The 21,973-nt window shown below is 32.9% G+C and overlaps 1 protein-coding gene across 2 annotated transcripts in view; it reads left to right on the top strand.

The window, feature by feature from the left end:
- The window catches only part of Purg (purine rich element binding protein G), a 34,016-nt gene extending 12,043 nt beyond the window's left edge, over window positions 1-21,973 (top strand). The window contains exon 2 of one of the 2 annotated variants that reach the window (XM_003474879.4): window positions 1-21,973. This exon is cut by the window's left edge and continues 11,298 nt beyond it. Coding sequence is in view for 1 of the 2 variants with exons in the window: in XM_063239801.1 (XP_063095871.1) it covers window positions 21,081-21,185 (105 nt within the window). In the remaining variant the exon portion in view is untranslated. The other variant, XM_063239801.1, reaches the window with a different exon arrangement.

Raw genomic sequence — 21,973 nt, 5'->3', positions numbered from 1 at the left:
TTCATTCATTTTATGTTTAATTATCATCTCCTCTTCCTTTCCTTAGCTCCAACAGGATAAAGTGGGGTAACTGCTCCATTTAGAGATAATGTGTTTTTCTTCATTACTGCAGGACTATCGTTTATAAACCTTAGTGTGATGAGTCATCTGCAGGATTTGTTAAACCACAGATTGCTGGGCCCCAGCTCCAAAGTTTCCATTTGTTATAAATGAGGGTGTAGAGAGAGGACCTAGAAATTTCTATCACATCACCAGGAAAGTGGATGATGCTGATCTGGGAACTGTACTTTAAGAATCACTGCTCCAGGTTGATGAAATTCTACGAGAGCTTCAAAAACAAATAGAAGAAAAATTTAGTCAAAACAATTACTGTGTCTTGGTGGGAGAAGACAGCAGTACTTACTCTGCCCTGAGAAGTTTACAAATCTTCAAACAAACTTTTTTTATAAGTTGTATAGAGTTTTGCCTTTAAAAAAATTATTTTTTTCCTTTTTATCCTTTCTTCAATAACCTTTTGGATTTACTCTCACTATTTTAAGATCTGTTAGGAATTAATTATGAAAACAAAAATCAAATGTATGCAGATGTGCATATTTTTAATTTATTAAAGAATTCTAGTATGTCAATCAGCAATAATTTTTCTGTTCAATAATTATTAACACAAATTTAGCAAATGTTAATTATTAGAACTTGACCTTGGAATTACTTTAATCTTTGAATTTTACATTTTGTGACATATGCCATATATCTCAAAGATTCGTAATTATAAAGTAGTCTAAACAGTTTAAAGACTGGTCCTTAAAACATTATCTCTTGAGATACATGAATGAGAAATAAACCAATTTCTATTAAAAGCATGTAATACTGTCAAGCTCTTCTGATACTGTCTTTGTATGTACAGGACAGAGGAACTGTAAACTATAGTGAATTTATTGCACATTCTTAGATTAATAATTGGACTCTTTATTAGAGGTATTTATTTATTCCTATGCACTGATTGAGCATATTATTTGAAAACAACTACAATTAAAAATAATTGTTTGCCAACTTTATAGACATTCTATAATGTGCTGATCAAAATGAAAAAACATGCTTTATACTAAATCTAGTTAATATATAACTACAGAAGCTCCTTAATAACCATTATTCTGGTGGATCACATGCTATTGGAAATATTGAATTAACTAATACATAGGCAATTCTGAGTTCTTTGACTTCTCTTTCCATCCACTACCCTTCCATAGTGTCCCAGAACACTGAATGGTTCCCTGTGAGCAAGATTGACAAAACTGCTTATAAATAGTCATGAAATCAAAAGAATCATTGTAAGTTCTTAAATTCTCCTTCTCATTTGTATTATACAGCTACAATATAAATTTTATATTAAAAATTTAAGTCATCAACTTTCATTTGAGTAGGTTTCAGGTGGAATCATTTAGAGTAGTTTCAACAAACTTCAAGATCAATTATTTTTCCCTGTTTCTAGACTTACTGAAGGCAGAAGCTAGACATTCACTTAATGAAGGATACATAAGGGAAATAAATCGGACAAGAATTATTACTACCTCAAAGATCCTTTTCAATCCTGAGAGAATCAAAATTTATTAGGCATAATGCTTGGAAATTTTATATTCAGGTTTATTAATTTACCAGATTGTATAAAGAATTATGATTTGAATGCATAGTCCCAAAAACTTACCATTCCTTTTCATCCCTTGTTTTTGCAAAAACAACTAATTTCCCAATTTTCATGAGTTTTACTACTTAAATGAGTTAGTTAAGATAGTTTCCCTAAAGTTTGCCCTACAAAATTAAGACCTGTATTTTCAAAAAAAATCACTTTTCATCTTTTTCAAAAAGGATTACACAAAGAATATTTATGTCAGTAGTACCTGATTATGGGTTTCTTGAGAAAGGCATTAATGGCAGTAGGAGAAATTAGAAAACTAAATTATGGGGTATTATCAAACTTTTTCTTTATAAAAATTAAGAACTCTGTTTAAAGATCAAACCATCTTTATCACCGTTCTCTATTTTTTCTTGTAGAAGATGAAATAGTATAGTTTGCTGATTTCATCTTTAAATTTTCTGCTTTAAAACAGGTTTCCAAATCAGTTGATTATTGCTGCAAATCATATATGTGATTCTCTCCTACAGTTTCATGGCTTGATAAAGGGCAAAATAGTAACCATACTATCTAAATTGAAGACATGTCTGATCCAATATAAAACTCAAATTTTCCTTGCCAGTGTCATTTTTCATTAGTTCTTCCAGTCATCTGTGCTTTGTTGTGATTCTGTAACATTTCCAAATTTCAGCAGCCATCACTGTTCCAGTTTAAAACTTGGTCTAGTGATGCTCAAACATTAACATACATATTATATTAAAAATGTCCCAGAGACTAATTTGGTTGGCCAATAGTGGGTTTGTAAATTGGTGCTTTTAAATTGTCTTGCTTATTTTGATGTGAGTGTTCTGAAAGTCGTTCTTTGTCAGTAACTTTGACTGTGGAGCTTTGATTGGCATCTTTTCTTACAAATAGTACTTTTTATGGAGAGCGCTGAACAGGTTGAAATGTAATTACACACAAATTGCAAAGTATGCTACACATCTAACTATGTCGACATAGTTAACCAAGCAAATTTTATTGTTGTGCACAAATAGAATATACATACCTTATACATATATTCACTCTTACATAAAATTTTGCAGAGAACTCAGTCTCTTCCTTGCCCCTGAAGTAGTGGCAAATTGGTTTCATCTTGTTTGTTACTGAAATTGATTGGCTGCCCTAAGGTGCTGTGTTAAGAATTTAAGTCTGCTCATACAAGGAAAGACTAGCATTCATGCCAAAACTTGCTATTTATTATCCCTCCTTTAAAGCTATAAAACTTCTTGTTATCGCTCTAAAATTTCAGGTTTAGCCAATCAGCTGGCATTTGCAGCAACAAACTACCATGTTGAATGTTTCTGTTCTAATACAATACTTGAAAGAGATTGTTTTAATCCAGTGGTCCCTTCTTTAGAGTATCACAGAATTTCTGATATGCCCTAAAGAACTAAAAGAATCACAGCCATAATAAAATCATTAATAATACCAGCAAGCGTTAGCACTAAACTATATTTGCTTCTGAGTTCAGCCACCATTAAAATGAGTGTGCATTTCTTTCTCTCAATCTTACACTCTGCTTTGCTTTGCTCTGCACTGCTCTTCTGTTCTATTCTCTTTTCTTATTCAACACAGGCATTTGAAGTGGGGTCTTTGCACAGAGCTACATCTTCAGTCATTTTTTATTTTGAAACAAGATCTCACTAAATTGTCCAGGCTGAACTCAATCTTGGGATACTGCCTCAACTTTCAAGGATGCTGTAATTACAGGCACATGCCACCAAGATTCTCTCTTTAAAACTTTAACATCCATTGATGCTTGAATATTAGTGTACATGGAATATTAAACATGTAGATTCTGATTTGGTTCAAAGTAGTTCATAAATTAGCATTTTTAAATTGTCTTGCTCTTTTATCAATGTTCTGGAAGATTTTCTTTTGTCATAGGCTTAGATTATGGAGCTTTGATTTGTATCTTCTCTTTACAAATCATATTCCCAGCTAGAATTGCTTAATTAAGGTTTTACTATTATCAAACAAGATATCATCACATGGCCATTTTCTGTTAAAAATATTAGCATAATATCTAGGGCTCACTTTAAACAGGCTAAATGAGTATTTAATCCAAGATTCTGTACTATCATATTTGCAAGCCAGTGATTGCTGAGAATGCCAGTTTCTCCTCCATTTCCAAAACTCAGACTGTTTTCTTTGATACCAGAGATCAAACTCATGACCTTGCACTTACCAGGCAATCTCTTGAGCCACTGAGCTAAATCCCCAGCCAACTCAGACCGTTTTAACTTGACATCCAACCACTGATTGCATACTTAGATTTTATAACCAGAATGTTCTAAAACCTCTCCAACCTAAATCAAGTGAAAATTCTTTCAGTTGCTCACAGGTCGACCTTCTAAGCTGCTAATGATGACTTTCTCAACTTTTTTTTTTTAAATATGCCTAGTCTAGAGATTAACCAATCTCTAGAATTTGTCTTGTAGTATTGAAATTCTATACCCATTACATCTCCCATTGGCCTTTCCCCAGCCTCTGGCAACTTCTTTCATATTTTCTTACCAACCTTTTTTTAAATATGCAAGATGATCTTGTAACCCTTGTCTCTACAATAATAGATTTATAGTTATTGTTATTTTGCTCTACAAGTATAAATCTTATCCTATAGATAATTATAGTTACTTATAGAAACTTATTGTTTCAAAGCAATAATGCTTATATTGAGATTAAAAGATTCTCATAATCTTCATGAGTGGAAGATATTCTGTCTGCATATTTTTCTACTAATTTAGAGGTAGAGTTGTTTATTATTCTGAGACCTAGGGACTCTAAATGGACACTGTTTGATTGCTTTTTTGTTGAATATTTGCAATTACTGTTAACAGAACAATTGGGCTTATATACTAGAATTTCCATAGCTTTTTCATATATATATATATGCCAGTTTTGTCTAAGAAAGTATAATTTATATGGACATTTTTTTAATCCAAGATTCTGTACTTGAGTGGACATTTTTCCTGGAATTTAACAGTAATTTCACTGAATGAATTCAAAATCTTTGATTAATTCAGTATGAAACTTTAAGCAGCCTTACAGGAAACATAATTTAGGTGTAAAATTAAAACACATCTGTCTGCAAATGAACTATTTCAAATACTATTTTCAAAATCATTGGCAGTAAGAAAAAACTCTACCCAAGAAACATACTCTTTTTTTTTTTTTTTTTTTTTTTTTATCGGTACCAGGGATCCAACTCACGACTGCCTGCTAACAAGCAGGTGCTTATGACGCTGAGCTAAATCCCCAGCCCCTCAAGAAACATATTCTAAAAGCTTACTCTTTGAAAGCTCTCTTTAAAATAAATCTTCCTGTTATTAAAATTCTTTAAGAAAATCAATAGTTTAAAATTATATAATCAATATATATGTAAATAAGCAAAAATGACGTGTACACTGCTTATGATCTTGTTATATAAACTTAACTATCTTGAAACTATCAAAAATTAGTTGATCATGACACTTTGATAATATTGAATCTTTATTCATTTTAGGAATTTAATAATTTATGGTATTAATGCTATCTTACTATCAGTGCTTTCAAACTATGGCATTATTTTTAATATGTGTCCATCTTCAATATTTCCATAATTTTTGTAGCACTCAAATTTTTAACAATCTTCTGATTTACTTCAAAAAATTAGTTTAGATTTTGTGTCATCATTTCATTATTCTCCACTGTATTATTAGAAATGTAGTCTTGGCAGGGAGGGAAAAACAATCTCGAGTTGAAAAGAGTTAACCAAGCGATTGTAGTGAGTGCAGCTAGTATACTAACATTATCACAATATCAGGGCCCCCTTGCTATTAAAGATCTTTCTGCATTGTTCACCGTTATCACCCCTAAATCACCGAAATTTATTCACTGCCCTGCACTCCTCTGAGCACATGCTTTCAACACCCAGAACTTAACCTCCCCTTGATTTGTAGTCTCTGACGTAAGCACTGTCTTTCTAACAGGAAAACTTTAGAATAACACAGTGAATTCCAGCCTGAAAATTCAATGAGTTCAGAGCCTTATTCCATAATTATTAACCTACTTTGTCATTTATACTAAATTTTTCTAGAATGAGGAATGCCTGTGGACATTATAAGAAAGTAAGTGCACTACTGCTCCTCAGGAATTATTAAACTGCATCCCACTTAAAAATGTCTTTGAATTATTAGCTATCTTTGTGCAGTTCCACTAAACACCATTATATTGTTCGACTCTTTTCTCTCTCTCCTTTTTTTTTTTTTTTTTTTTTTTGTCCCAAGGATCAAACTCACAACCTTGCTCTTGTCAGGCAGGTACTGTGCTGCTGAACTATATCCCGGCCCTGACTCATTTTTTTAAATTGATTCACAAAGATTTTGCATTTACAACTAGCTTTATTTTTTTAATCATACATGTTTGCAGTACATAAAGTTTACATTCTTTGTGGGAAATTGGTACATAGCACATCTTAATTACTTTTTAATTCCCTTTCCCTCTTTCCTTTCCTCTATCTCTTGCTCCTCTTCCCTTATGAGGAACACCTATCTCCCTACTTCCTATTGGCTGTCTTTTTCTTTTTATTTGCATTTTGGGCTTGTCATAGAGGAGTAATCATGCAATATTTAGTTTTGGGTGCCTGGTTTATTTCACTTAATATCGTGGTCTCAGGGTGCATCTGTTTTCTTCCAAAGACTCAAATTTATTGTTCTTTTTGGTAGAGTAGTACTCCAAAACTGGGTGGTGTGGCCAGCACCTGTAGCCACCATTTGGGCTGCTGAGGAAGCAGGATCATTTGAGCCCCCAGCATAGCAAACCTGTTCGCAAACAAAATAAATAAAAGTGAAACACACACAAAAAAGCGCTTGTTGTAATTTAATAGTACTTCTATTGAGGTGATTTGAATCTGATGCAAGACACATTACCTAAAATCCACATACAATTTGAAGGAAATGTTTTATGGTTTATACAGAAAAGATAAACACAGAACTTGATTCTAAGGTTTTTAATAGCTAAAATTCAAATGACAAATTAGCATTAGCAAACTTATTACAAAATAACTCTAAATTAAAATCAATGTAAATACTAAATTATTCACTATGTTTATGTTATAATAAAGCCAGCAAAAATTGTATGTTTTTGGACTATGATTTCAAGCATTGATGGACACTTCAAAAATCCTTCCAGGCTTGCCTTTGAACTCATGATGTGCAGCAATATAGTATGTAAGGGAACTTTGTTGCCGATCAGAAGCCCCGAATCTGTGCCTTTTAGCTGGCCCCAGGGCACATATTTGAACCTCTGTGAACTCAGCTCACTTATCCATCAAAGAGACACTGATCAGAGTAGGCATTCTCCCTAGAGCCCTGTCAATTTCTGTATCTCTGGAGTCAGTGAAACTTTCCTTCCACACCCTTCTTTCATTTTTCTCCAGCTGCTCTTTGTTTCACCTGATATTTATTAACCGTCCCATCTTTCCTGGCACCTTTGTATTTAGTGCCAACTGCTTCACAGTGTTGCACTACTTTGTTTCAATGGACTTTGTCCAGTCCATTGTTGCTGCCATCAAATGTTTGTGTTGTTTTGTATCAGTGAAGTATACGGTCTGCCCAAAAAAATGTATACATACTTCAAGGGAAGAAAAATTTGTGTTAATATTTTAATACTAAATTTATTAAGACATCATGAGATTAATACAAGTTACCTTTGGACTCTATAGTTACAAGAGGTGCTCAAAGTGGTGGCCATAAGCTTCCAGACATTTATTAGTACAGCAAACTGCTGCTTGGGTAACCTTGGTCATTCAGATCGCTACACATACATTTTCATGTTCAATTTCTTCTCTCAGGGCTGGCAGTATAGTGGGGTTTCTGTGATAGGTTGCTACAGGAGGGTAACACCGATCTGCTAAAAACAATCATACTATTTTTCTTTTCCTGAAGTGTGTATACGTTTTTTGGTGGATACTATATTTTGAGCACTGTTTCACAGTGTAATTAATTATAAAGGATAGTTTTTTAAAGAAAAGAAAATACAGTTTTTTATAATGGTTTCAACTATACTTCTCACATTTACCTATTCGTGACAAGTAAATGAAGTATCTGTTGAACGAAAAAATAGGACAGTTTGATTAGGCTTCAAAAGCTACTTTGAATGAAAAAGCTTAACGCTAATCATAGTAAAACATGTATGTTATACAAATGAATGTACCTCTAGTCTCCAACATGGGGTCTGGCACCCACGACCACTGAATGAGTAGAAAGACAGTGAATTTATTAAGCAAAGAAAACAAATTTTTTTGAAGTGAAAATTTAGGATCTGCAAGAAGCAAAAGATTTCATATTAAACTGTACCTTAATTTGTGAGTTTCTTTAAAATAAAAATGACACTGTGTCTCTTAGCAAGTTTTTAAATGATCATTTTCATGAACATTAATTGCCTCTTTGATTTGTCTGTTAAGTACTTTGATCTCAAAGGTGAACAGGAAGGGGGACAGTGATGATTAAGTGACAAGAGAAGATTTAGAAAATCCACACAGTGTTAGGTATAGAGGGAAGTGCAAAGGAAGAAACTGTCCGGTTTAGAATTTAAATTCCGGTTAAAGAGATAGGATTGTCATAAGGGAAGCTAAGTTTAAAATATATTTAATGAAGACAGGTGGCATCTAAAAAGTCTTGTGGAATAAGGATAACCACCTATTTAAAGCAGGGGCAACTTAAATACCTTAGCAACAAAGTCATTTGCACTGAACTACATCCTCAGCCCCTTTTTCCCTCTAATTGTCTTCTTTTGAGACAGGGTCTTTCTAGGTCATTTAAGTTGCCCATACTGGGCTTGAACTTTGAGTCCTCCTGCCTCAGCCTCCCAGACTGCTGGAATTTCAGGTGTGCACCACCACCACCAGTCCTGGCTAAACTTTTTAAATTGTAATAATTTGCATATAATTTGATACGATTTTAAAGTTGTTTCACTAATTTCATTTTATCCTGATTCCAGTGAGTTTGGTTCCACATCACTATCCTCACCTAACCAATAAAACTCTGGCCCTGGGGTGAAATGATTTGCTGTAATCACTTAACTCCCTAATAAAATTCTGGGGTTTTAACAAGCCTGCTGCTTATCGAAGCCTTTGTAAGAACATTACAAAAATTTTAAATGTTAAGCTTTGAAATCAAAGTTAGGGGGCTGGGGACTTAGCTCAGCGGCATAAGCACCTGCCTTGCAAGGAGGCGGTCATGAGTTCGATTCCCGGTACCGATAAAATGGAAAAAGGCAAAAAAAGAAAAAAGAAAAATCAAAGTTAGGTAAAATTTAAGCATGTAAAATTAGCATATAGTGGGTTCAGCAGTACAAGCACCTGACAGGCAAGCACAAGACCCTGACTTTGATTCACAGTACAAAATTAAAAAAAAAATAGCATATAGCTAATTCGAAGAGGTTTAGGATGCATTCTACGTAATTTCTTGTTTTCTTCCTTCTGTAGGCCATTTTGCACTTATCACGTACTCAGTTTAAGCCCTGGTGAGAAGCACAGCAAGTTAATTGCACTGGTGCTTTTATCTTTGCATGAGTCACTTAACTGGATTCTGTCCATCGACACATCAGCCTCTGCCTCAGACTCTTAAGTCATCTTTTGTGCTTTCCTCCTTAGTCCGTCAGAACTTCCTCTCTTCCCATGCCACTATCAAAAATCTTGCCACGACACCAGCACTGCAGAGTAACCCTCAAAAATGTTATTTAGATCATTTAACTACTTCATTTGTATAGTAAGCTCAGTTAATTAAAAGTCAACTAGTGAGTCTTTACAGTCTTATGAGCAGGACCACCACTGTTAAGTTTTGGACAGACATTTGAAAGGAATGTTTCAGGTTTTTATCAAATTAACTCAAGAACCCACATCTTCATTCCATCATCATCCAGTGATCATACTTGTTAAAGAGGATAGTCCCAGGCATGCAACAAAATTCAATAATATTAATTATGTTGTATTTATTAAAGTAAAAATGCAAAATAATACCTATTAGAAATTTTTATTTCAGTAGGATTAATAACATTGTGATTATAGCTCTAAGTAACATATTCCCTTAAGTAAATTACCTTGCTCTCTGGTATTCCCAGTTAACCATTATTTTGTATCATCACCGAGGAGTTTGCAGGTTGAATTCCAAATTCATATGTGAAGACTGAATTATGCTGACCTTGTAGTTATGTCTCTAAAAGTTTCATGTGCAGATTAGCTTAATCTGCACAAAGTATCATATTTATAAATGTTTAAAAGATCAATATGCTTCATATTATCAAGGAGGAGCTTAATAGTTCCACATTTTTCTTTTACTATGAGAAGAATAAATCGATAATAATCCACTTCCTCCATCCCCTCAAGTAGTAACAGTAATTTCAGCTGTACTTTTGAGTCCTGGTCCCTAACAAAGTTATCATCCGGAGGCTGATCTCAGAGAAGTAAGGAGCACAGACTACTGTCAGCCAGTCCTGGATTCAAGCCAAATTCTATTGGTTGTGGAATTTGATGCAATTTACTTAGTTTTACAATGCTGCTTTGAGAATTTATTCATTTGGCATTCATTTTGTACTTATCAACCATCTGTTGTGTGCCAAACAATCTTCTATGTCCAGGAGATTGTATCAGTAACAAAACATAAGGTTCCTTATGGTCAACCAAATTCTCTTATTAAAGAAAATTAAATGTCTTCAAATACATGAAGCTGTTAGCAAAATATCTGTCATCAAATAAGCACTTAATAGTAACATCATTGTTAATTCTTAATTCACAATATACACATCTTTAAAAAGTGTAACAAAATTATGCAAAACCAGGAGAGGAACTTGTTTTATCACAAGAAATCACACATCAGCCAGAGGGGAGTTGGGCTTACTGTAGGCTCTTGAAGTTGTTTTCTGACGACGGTTAAAGAGCACAATTGAACAGAAAACAAAAAAGCACTAACTATAAAGGACAACGTTATACTTTAGGCTGTATCAAAAATTTTTATTCATCCACAGACACCATTAAGAAAATAAACTGTTTATAAACTGAAAAGTTTCGTTTGAAATTGGAATCTCTTTGTAATTTTATAAAAAAAATAAATAAATTTTTTTAGTTTCATCCAGTGACACCATAAGAACCGCTTAAAAGGATTACTAGGCAGTTTGCATGATGTGAGAACCAATTGCCCCAGCACTAATAGAATTATTTTCACTAATTTTCTAATATTGGTGTAGGTATCCATAGAGAATTGACAATTGCTTTTCTATGTCTGCCAACTTTGATTTATTTTTTTCCTGAAGGACTCTCTTTCACTTTCATTTATAAGAAATAGGAAAAATCTTAAAAGATATCATGAGACCTTTTCAAAATCATTTATTTGCTTTCAACATTTGAACTGTATCTCATTCAATGGTTTTTATACTGCCCGTCATCTGCTTCCCTGTTATTTTGCTTCAAAATCAGTAGGAGTATGTGGATTCATTTAGATTGTTTTTGTCTCGCAACTGTTTTCCACCTGTCTATTCTAAAGTTGAAACATTATTACCAGATAATATTTGCAGGCCATTTTGACCCTTAAAAAACAGCTTTTTAAATTAATGCACACTTTAGCTCTTGTTTTCAGAATAGTATGGAGCCATTAAAATTTAGGCCCCAGTGATTGTCTTAAAGAGTTTCTTACAGGTCATTATCTTGATACTCAGCTTTTCTTCTTTCATATTTAAACTAAAAAAAAATTTTTTTTGTACCTGGGGTCAAACTCATGACTGCGCACTTGCAAGGCAGGCACTTATGCTGCTGAGCTAAATCCCCAGGCCCTTAAACTATAATTTTTATCTCCTAGCATTAGAGCTGTCTTCTTTTGATATTTACAAACTTTTAATCCTCTCACAGTGATATTTCCATAAAGTACCCCACGACTATTCTATTGATTGTATACTTTTTTGCTGACTCTCAAGATGAAAATAATGTCTTTTAGTGTCATTTTTTAAAAGGAAAATTTTATAACTGGGTATCCATGTTATCTTGTATCAAATTATTGAGCTTTTTAATATTGTATCAATTTAAATTTATGCAAATTTTATATTAGCAATAGCAGTAGCAGTAATAATATGTGGGTTAGGGGTTTCCAAGCTTTTGTAAAAAACTAATTAAATATGTGCCTACATATTTTCTTTTTAATCAATTTGTAATGTGGAGTAAGAAGCCACCATGTCACGTAAGCAATGGCAATTTAAGAAAAATGAGACCATTCATTTATTCATTTATCAAATATTTACTGTGTTCCCTTCATAAACCAGGTGTTGTTTAGGAAAATTATTTTTTTCTCCAATCCCAGATTGAAATGACAATCAGCAGTAAAATTTTTTATTTTTATTTTAAATGTCTTTATATGACATATGGTTTGGGACAGCATATGCCTTTGGTAGGCTTCATTTGAAATAACAAAAAAAAATTGGAGAAATAATTGGCTTTTAATTTCCGCTTTAATTTTACAGGTAAATACTTGACATCATTCATAGCATTCTGTTGTAATGTACTATTTTCTTTTCAGAACCAATAGAATTTTCTCATTTATTTTTAGAATTGTCACATAGGTTATTTCTGTAGGAAAGCAGGCCTTCATTGGAAATTTTACTTTAAAGCTGATGAATGAATACATGGCCCCTTACATTTGAAGAGATGAAGTAATATCATAAATTAAGTCCTGGCCATTGGCATTCAGCATGGTTTTAAGTGTGAAATACTAAATATACCGCTTGACTTTGTATCAAGCATTGTAAGGTAAAATCTTGTTTTGTTTTTGCTCAGGTCTTAAGTGAATCATTCTCCTTTCTATACTGTTACACAGTACTGCCTCACCAGTGGTCCCTGAAAGTCCCTGTCCTCCTCAAAGCACTAATTCTGGCTCTACTTCAGAGTATGCTGCTTTCTAAAGGTAGTTTCAAAGAAGTTTTTAAATGAAGAAAAGGAAAGAAAAAAAAAAAACCTCCAATACTTTTGCAAGATTATAGTAGTTGTAATACCTTTTAACATTTTGATTAAGATACAATTTGCGCAATGTGAAATGCTCATATCTTAATATACCTTTCAATCGATTTTGACAAATATGGAAACAAAGAATGTTTCTCTCACACTGGAAAGTTCCTGTGTACCCTTTCTCTGTCAATTTTTCCGTGCCCTTTCACCATCCCAGCAATCACTGATCTGATTTTTATACCACTGGTTTTGTATATTCTGGAAGTTTATTTAACACTCGAAAAACTCCATTGTTAAGCCTAATAGATTTGAAATTATCTATATTTTTAAGTTTCATGATAGTTCTTGATACCTTTTTAATAAGCAGATCTTCACTAAGTACATATCTTAATTGACACTCTTAAAAATATGGCAGCAAGTCTATTAGAAGAATGCAGGGGAACATACACTATTAATATCAACTGAAATACTCATAACATTCAAACAACTCTGCCACCTTAGAGTTATATGGATCAAAAGATACTGTGTTGGAAGATTCTAAATAGTATAGTAAAAAGAGAGACACTGGGTGAATGCATTTAGCAATTGCAATGACAACAGAACTGTTGTTTCCTTCCGTTTACTGTTCAGGCTACAGAAGGTAATTATGACAAATCATCTCAGGAGAGGATTATCTCTATGCTGGACAGAAAACTTTCATGGTTTGTCAATATGATGATGCCTCAGTAGCTGTTTTATACTCTTAAAATGATGTAATGTGGAGCTGTAGAACTTACTTTTGTTATGAGACTCACTTTGATCTGTAATTCCTAGCAAAGATGATACGAGTGAAAGAAGAGCAAACAGTGAGAGCAATATCCAGGTTGCATTTTTATTTCTCTGAACGTCCTAATTCTCCTTGCCTAAATTTTGCCATTTTTGCAAAGATTCATTAAGGTCCCGGGGGCAGCAATAAATTTGAGCAAGATTATATCATAATTCAGGGGAGTTGTATTACTATACAATATGTTCCAATAGATCCAAACGGTGGATTTTACTCTTTATTGTTGGCTATGAAAAGAAAACCATATCCACAGCAAAAAGGTGGCTGAATTTACCATATCTAACTAAAGGAGAGGATCGAGCTGACCTTCGGCTAGTCCACTGACATCTTTAATCATCTTCATTTTCAAGGCTGTTCAGGAACACAAAAGGGTCCTGGTACATTGTCACAAAGTGACAGCGTGCACAGTAGCCACCTCCTCATCCTTATGGGAAGTTAGTATACCATTTTCCTTACTGCTACAATTATTCAGCAAGAGAAAGAACACAAATACAGCACAGGGCTTATATCAACTCCACCAGGAGAATACCTAAATGAAGTAAATTTAGACGGAGTAGTGAGAAGATGCTAATCTTTCTCTGTATCTCTCTTATTCATGCATTTTCTCATTTCTTTCACCTTCCTACCCATCACTAAGTAGTCCTACTTTCCTTCTCCCTCACAGACTTATTTTTCTCTTTCTGGTTCCTATTATTTTACTGTATTTCATTCTAATAATTCAAAAATACTGAATTAAGACATCTCTTTAATATGACCTACTTTGGTGTGGAATCAGGCTTATTTCTCATAAACACCAGTTGCATTTCAATTACCAAGGGAACTTCATTAGTAAAATTTAACCTATAAAGTGAACTTACATGCCATCATACTAAAATATGTCTGAACTCTAAAGAATGCTAAATTCTTTTGAGCTGTATGCACAAATTGAATTCTCTAAATGGCCCATGACCATTTTAGTTGTAGTATTTAATTTTAACTAACTGCCAATAGTGTTTCCTACCGCATGGAGAAATGAAGATATGGTCTTTGTTCCTATTTGAATATGAAAAATAATATCGGCTAAATGATAGGCAAAGTGATCTTAGGTTGTGAATTAAACCATTCTAAAACTCATTGATGTACTTTGAAGGGTTTTGAAAGACTGTAGATAAACAACAATTAAAGCTGATAGTAAATAATTGTTCCTCCTCCTTCCTACTTATGCTTTGAAATGGCAAAAATTAAGTTTTTAGGGGGCAGGAGGAGCAGCACAGTACTAGAGCACAGCTGAGTATGCACGAGGCCCTACGTTCAGTCCCCAGCACCAAAAACAAATGAAAGGTTTTTACATTCTGGTTTGTGCCTTTGTTTTGTTGTTACTTAGTCAAAATATTATTAAAAGTGCTGTTTTTACATACATGTATAGTAATTTAAGTTAGACATTCAAACTTCATGTCAAACCCATGTGTTTTTCTATAATGTAATTTAAACCATAACTGCACTTGCAACAAATAATTTCACCTCTCTCTGAAATGGAAAATGAGCTCATGAATTGTACTTGAGTAGTGAACCAACCTGTTCTTTAGGGGGCAAGCTGATGTGAAGGATTGAAATAGAAACAAACTCATAGATGCTAGTTTTGCTGACAGTGTAAAGTATTATGATAGTCACTTTATGTTGATACAATTTAACTAGAATTATTCAGGATTTTTTTTAAGACTAGTCAAGTGCTGTAGTGAGAAGGGGGGAAAGAGTAGAACAAGGAGTTCAATCTGTACTGACTGTGAACAATCAATTGAGATAACTCACTACCTTCGGACCAGCCAATTATTCAGGATTTAAAAGGCTTTTCATGGTATAATTTCCAAGCAAGGAGCAATAGTGATTTAAAAAAAAATCATTTAATACAGTTCAAGGTTTCTGAAGCATTAAACTTTTCAAGTTTATCCTTTTTTCTTAAAAATAAAATAGGTTTTTGAGCACTGCACAGATACCCCTCTAATCAGAAGAAGAACAAGTTAACATGATAAAGAATTTCAGAACTAGAAAAGATTTTTGTCATCATCTAAGTGCAACGTAGTTCAGCAAAAAATCATAATCTCAGGGGCTTGGGCTTTCCTGCTCTCAGTACTGAAAAAGTAAAAGAACAACTACTCCTCCTGCTGTTGCTGTAGCTGTGCAGCTGTCCTTACAGTTCCTTCTCATAATCTCCATAAGAAAAGAATCTGTGTAGTACAACTTTTAACTCAAATGACTGGCAAAGGTAAAAATGAGTAATTAGAAGTTTTATTAGTAGTTGTAGTTCTCAATGGTGTTATTGCTTCTTGGAGAATACATTTGAATGGGCTGTGCCACCTTCACTATCAACAACAGGTGATCCACCATGGTATGGTGGCGCACACCTGTAATCCCAGCACTCTGGAATCTGAGGCAGGAGGATCCTCATGAGTTTGAGACCAGCCTGGGCTACAAAGAGAGTTCAAGGCTAGCCTGAGCCATATACTGAAACCTTGCCTCAAAAAAAAAAATTGGTGATTCTATCCTATTATTAAGAAGAGTTTTATTGTGGAGCAGAAGCAAAAGGAGACAAGCACAGCTTTGAATGCAGAGGCAGAGTGAGACAGTATTATGTTGAGGTTATTTGTTCTATTTTCTCAGTCCCACTTCTTATTCATTAAATCAACAGACAGTTATCTTGTATACTTATGAGCTAAGCACTCTGCTAGGTCTGTATGTTACAGTACATAGCAAATGCAGTCGTTGGCCCCAAAGAGCACACAGGATGCTCAGTATAGAAAAAGGATGGTAAACCTTGTAGAGCCTTCAGTGATACAATCAGCCGCTGTGGCACACTTGCCCTAAGTTCACCACCACCAGCATAGAGCAATGCCAGGTAAATAACTAGAGAGCAGAAAAACACTTTACAAGCCCCGTGCAGCTCCTCCACTGCACAATTTATTAATTTTGCTTTCCTCACCAGAATATAATAAGAAATAACTACAATAAGTATTGAGCATTTTATAAATAAAAATGCTACAAATAGCTTAATATTAGAAAAACAAGATTAAATAATGTAGTACGAATGGTTCTTCTAGGTATGTTCAGCATTTATGTCAACACCATAGGACTGCTACCAAGGAAAAGCTATTTTAGGTAAATACAATTGTCTAGCGTTTGCAAAGTAAAAAAAAAATCTGTGCATATTTGCAAGAGAGATTGTAGAGTCATACTATTCTGAGTATTATGCAAGCTAATTATAGTTGGAATGTCATGTATAATATGGAGTTTGCATATATCTGCACCTTCTATTTAAAATCTACATTTCAGTTGAAATGTTTAACAACTTTTAATGCTGAGACTGTATTTACCAACAAAGGATTATGTTTTTATACTCAGAAACTATGAAAAGCTTCTGTGACTGCATATCTGCCCATTATATAATTTGCTATGTTGGATTTGGAGTTATTGGTGATTTAGCATGCTTTGTTTTGTTGCTTTCAGTATATGTGCACCTGAAGTAAGCACTTTCTGCTTTTAGTTTTTAAATAATTTTTTTAAGTTTTTAAATAATTTATTTATGTGTATATGATCACATTCATCATAGAGAATTTGTATCTGTATATGATGTACCTTTTTTTCCCTATTCCTCTACTCTCCCTTCATCCCCTCCTCTTCTGCTTATAAAAGCTTTGTTTCCATTCTTTTCCTTCTCTGTACTAATGTTTTTAAGGTTTGTTAATTTTCTCAGAATACTAATTTTTCTTAGAATGTTAATTTTCTCAGAATATTAATTTCTGTCACATTTACATCCTCAAAAGATGAAATGTTTACGTAATCATTTATTTTCAATGTTTTTATATAGTTATTCTTACATTTAAGACTGAAATTGTCAAATTGTAGGAAAAGGAAAGGTTCTTTGTGTTGTTAATCATTTTATAATAAACTAATCCTAATTTTAGCATTAGGTGTTTTGAATTTTTATCAGCATTTGCACTCTAATCAAATGAGGCATTAGATCACAGATTTAGCCTCTGGGATAATCAAACCCAGATGACCTGCCTTTGAGAATCATCACCTTACAGTCTCACTTTTTCTTCAGCAATATAGTATTTTGGGTCTCAGATTATAATTAGGTAACTCCCCAGTTTAATTTTATTTTCTCAAAAATAACAAAAATATTCATACTTTATATGCATGCCACTTATTTGAAAAAATCCATTAATAAAATTTTTTCATGGTAGAGACCTCCATTTTTAATTATCTTTTCCTGATGGATGAAATTCATTAATATGGAGAACTTCCATACTGTTCCTTACTATTTTATTTCTTCCATATATAATTTCTTTGGTGCCTACTATCATCTTCTTTTTATTGTATCTGTACATTTCCATTTGTCATTTATATTTAGAATAAAGAGATTAAAGTGTGAACATCAGTAACCCATTATTTTTACCATACTTCTTAGATATTAGCAGGTGAAGGCTAGAAACATCAGTATTTAATATTGTTTTCAAATGTGTTTATGATATTGATACTTCAGTGATTGAAAAGAGGAAAACAATATATAGTCAAATAGATAAAAAAGAGGATAACTTACCCAGTATGTTTTTTAAAGTATATGATTTCTGTGCATTGCATGGCAGAGTATTACTAAAATTTCCCTAAATAAGTTCTCATGATATTCTTAGATTTAATGGAATGCTTTGGCTGCAATTGGATTTGAATTTTCATAGTGACAAAGTCTATTAACAGTATTTTTTTAAACACAATACTGTTTCAAGAAAGTTATAATTCAAATTCCTGGTTACATTTATGCTAAATTTATGAAACTGTACTACATTAGTATGAAAAAGGTAAAACTGTATATGCATTTAGATTTTTTAAAAGTACTACTAAAAGTACTGCTTTTTACAAAAGTGTTTGGTAACTTGTGGCACTTTGGTAAAAGAATGTGCAATTATAAAGGTTTATGTCACTAAATTTTTTAACCCTGAAATTGCTCTTACTAGGCTTTGGATTCAAAAACAAACCAAGCACCGTGACTAGCACTTTTTCTACTAGTAATTCCTGTTTTTCTAATAAGGTGGAACATTTCACTTAAACCCACTCTCTTCAAAATTTTTACTTTCCTTCATCTTGACCTCAAAACTTTTAAAGAACATTTTAAATTAGTCCAGTGGTGATTGAAAAATATTTTAGATATCATGGCCATTTAATCTTATACCTCATTTTACTAATTTTCTCATCAAAATAAAATTCTTGAAAGTAATTATTCAAACATTTTTATTATTTTATATTGGTTAAAAATAATTGAGCAATTGATATCTGTATAGCTATTATTTATCTTAAAATCCAGACTGGTGTAGATAACCAAGTACACTGATGTGCTTAAAACATACCCATATTACCCAAAGAGAAGTGGTAAGATATGTAATAAATAGAATTCTGCATGATTATGGCTACTGTATAGATATACGTCTTGATTAGGTTAAGAGTATTTTCCTGTGAGATACCCATGGGTAGTAAAAGCAAAATGAATATTGAATGTTTACCATTAGATGTTGGCATTGATACAGATTATGCATAAACTGTTGCAATAAAGGTATTCATTGTGCCTGTAAGCTGAAAATTTTATCATTGATTTTCTTTGACCTCTTTCATTTAAGGATGCCCAATCACGTTACATTTAAAAACAACAATACATGAATGAAATGATGACCGTCTTCCCCATGGTGTTAAATATTCTGTTTTTTTGAGGGACATTGGTTGCTTTATATTTTGACATAAATCAGTATGTTCACAAACACGTCACAGCATTTAGAAATTTTACATCTTTCCCTTTTCCCACAAAATGAATTTAAAATTGACAACTGAATTTTATAATTTTAAGCTGCTAATTATTAAAAATTACCATATGGACTGAAAGATTAAATATCACAATAGCTACAAAAGAATGCTAATTAATAATGTAAGCCCATACACTATCAAACATCTGATAATGTTGGGTTTCTTATAAAGCCTTAAAATATTTTACTAAAAATTAATTACCTAGAAAAGAAGGCACTTTATTACCTTGAACTATTTATATAGAATTTGTCTAAAATCCCTTAAAATATTCCTTATCCTTTTATAAATTTATTCTAGTTAAATGTTTTTCTAAAGCCACTTAGAGTGTAATGTAATAAATCAAACTATTTTAATTAACAGAAAATTATGTTACATAATATAACCAATGAACAAAACAAATAAAAATCAAAAGTAACACTATATATGATAATGGCAAGACTGTCTAGGTCTACAATCATTTGAAGTTAAAACTGTAAATTTTGAAGATTATTTTCACTGAACAATTTTGGGCCAATTTTTATTTTCTAGATCTCATTTTTAATTTTTGTTGCCTTGTCTTGAAATGTTGGTCAAATATAACAGCAATCAAAATCATTAGCTAGCCTATCATAACTCAACTTTTAGTTGAGGTTTTCTTTAATGTAATCCAAAGCATAAATCAATCAATTTTCTTTCTTTGCTCAAGTCAGGTTGGTGAATTATCAGATTGAAAGCATCCACATAGGTGTCCTGCGGTGTAAGTGTTGGCTGTCCCGGAAATCAGTAGTTGATTTATTCAATCGATGTAGTTCAGCAGAAAAAACATAGGATAACATGTATAAGGATAGGCTAAAAACAAATTTTGCTTTCTTTTTTTTGTTTGGGAGCAGCATACTTTACAAAGAAAATATTTTTCCATAATATTACTTATTTTTAAGTCTCTCCATGGAATCATTTTTTTCTATATCTGGTTTTCAGCATTTTACTGTATGTATATGCAGTTGCATAGAGTCATTACATGGTATGGAAAGAAGTCAAGATTATCAGAGTCTGTGCTTATCAAAGAGAAACTGAAGACAAAATTCCATGTTGACTGTTTAGTTTGTTTCTTTGCTTTCTTTTTAAATAAGATATATTAACCCAAAGGTGTGTTAATGTCAAGGCATGAACAATCTTAAATGTAGATCTACTGAGTATTTTGTGATGCTGAGTAAAAAACTTCTCAATCTGTGATGCTAAATATTTTCCTTAGAAAGTTTTGTTTAATGTTAGATTGTTGTTCTGAAAGATGTTGGTCCTAGTGGGATTTTTAAACACTTGGAAATCAAAAAACGCATGTATCACAAGTATAGATATGGTGAATTGTAAACTTACCGTATAGTACTGATTCTATTTTCAAAAATGTTTCACTGTTAAATATAGACAACATGAAATTGCTGCCGTACTGTAATGGAGTACTTTTTCTTAAATGACCCTGTTAGCACTATTCCAGAACTAGACATTGGGCAGATATATGATTGATTCATGTGTCTGCATAGATACATCAAGGTATATTCTTCTCTTGGTGAGTAAAACTATATTTTCCTTGGCATAAATGCATTGAGACTTGAATATACCTGTATCTATTCTTATTGCACATTTCTTATGCAGTATCTTTTCATATGCTATAATTGGCCTAGGTACAACAAAAATCGAGGGTTTGTTACATGCTTTCTAACAGAAAGGTTTTCAATTGTATTAATTATGGGTTTGTATTGGGAAATTCCCTTTTCAATTTCATATTTGCTAAATTTAAATTAATATTTTTTCTTTAGCTCACAAATTACCCTAATTCCAGAGAGAATGTCAACCCTTTTCACTGTTGTCAAACCAACCATAAGGAACAGCCCTATGACACTACAAAAACAGTTGAGGAATAAGGAATAAATCTCTTATGTTACAATCCAGAATAAAGGCATTTGGTGAAAGAAATGAGCCGAAGTCCATCACGAATGCAAGGCTTCCGCACTTGACATTCCTCCACGGAGGGGAAGACTCATTATCAACGACACTGGTAAACTGGTCTTATGTGAGAAACCTTCCACCACACTGGAGCACTATTTGACTCTGTCAGGTTTTTGTGGGAGTTATGTTTGTTTAATTCATTGAAACTTTAAGTCTTCAACCCATCATTTGTCAGCCTTGAGGTAGAAGACATGTAGATTTGAAAATACTTTCTTAAGAGATCATGTAACTATATAACTCTGACTTTAAAAATTGAGGGGGAAAGGATGATTTCAACCCATGGCCTCTTACAAGAAACATTTTTTTAAAAATCTGTAACTGCTTTAGTGTTAACAGGGTACAAAGTGTTTTCTGTCCTGTATTGTACTTAAAAGGTTCTCATTGATTGTGATTGTATTGTACTGTATGAAAAGAAATCATAAATTGCCTTGTGTTGTTTATGATCGATCATACTACATACTATTTCAGTTTCCATGTTCCAACTTTTTCAGTGATGCATGTTAACAGTTAGGTCCTAAAATTCCGTGGTGCTAATTCTTCCATACCCAAATGGTGCTTCTGTGGATGCTAACTGCACACATGCTGAACAAAGCTTGAAATTTAAAACTTTCCTCCTTCCTCTGTTTATATGAAGTAAAATACAATAACTTGAACTTGTCTCAAAGTATCACTGACAATCTAATAAACCGGTTTATATGTGTAA

The sequence above is a fragment of the Cavia porcellus genome, unplaced genomic scaffold (assembly GCF_034190915.1).
Source record: "Cavia porcellus strain 051 isolate PalLab524CR breed Dunkin Hartley unplaced genomic scaffold, mCavPor4.1 scaffold_29, whole genome shotgun sequence".
Lineage (NCBI taxonomy): Eukaryota > Metazoa > Chordata > Mammalia > Rodentia > Caviidae > Cavia > Cavia porcellus.
The sequence above is the reverse complement of the archived record's forward strand: the minus strand, read 5'-3'. Positions and strand labels throughout refer to the sequence as shown.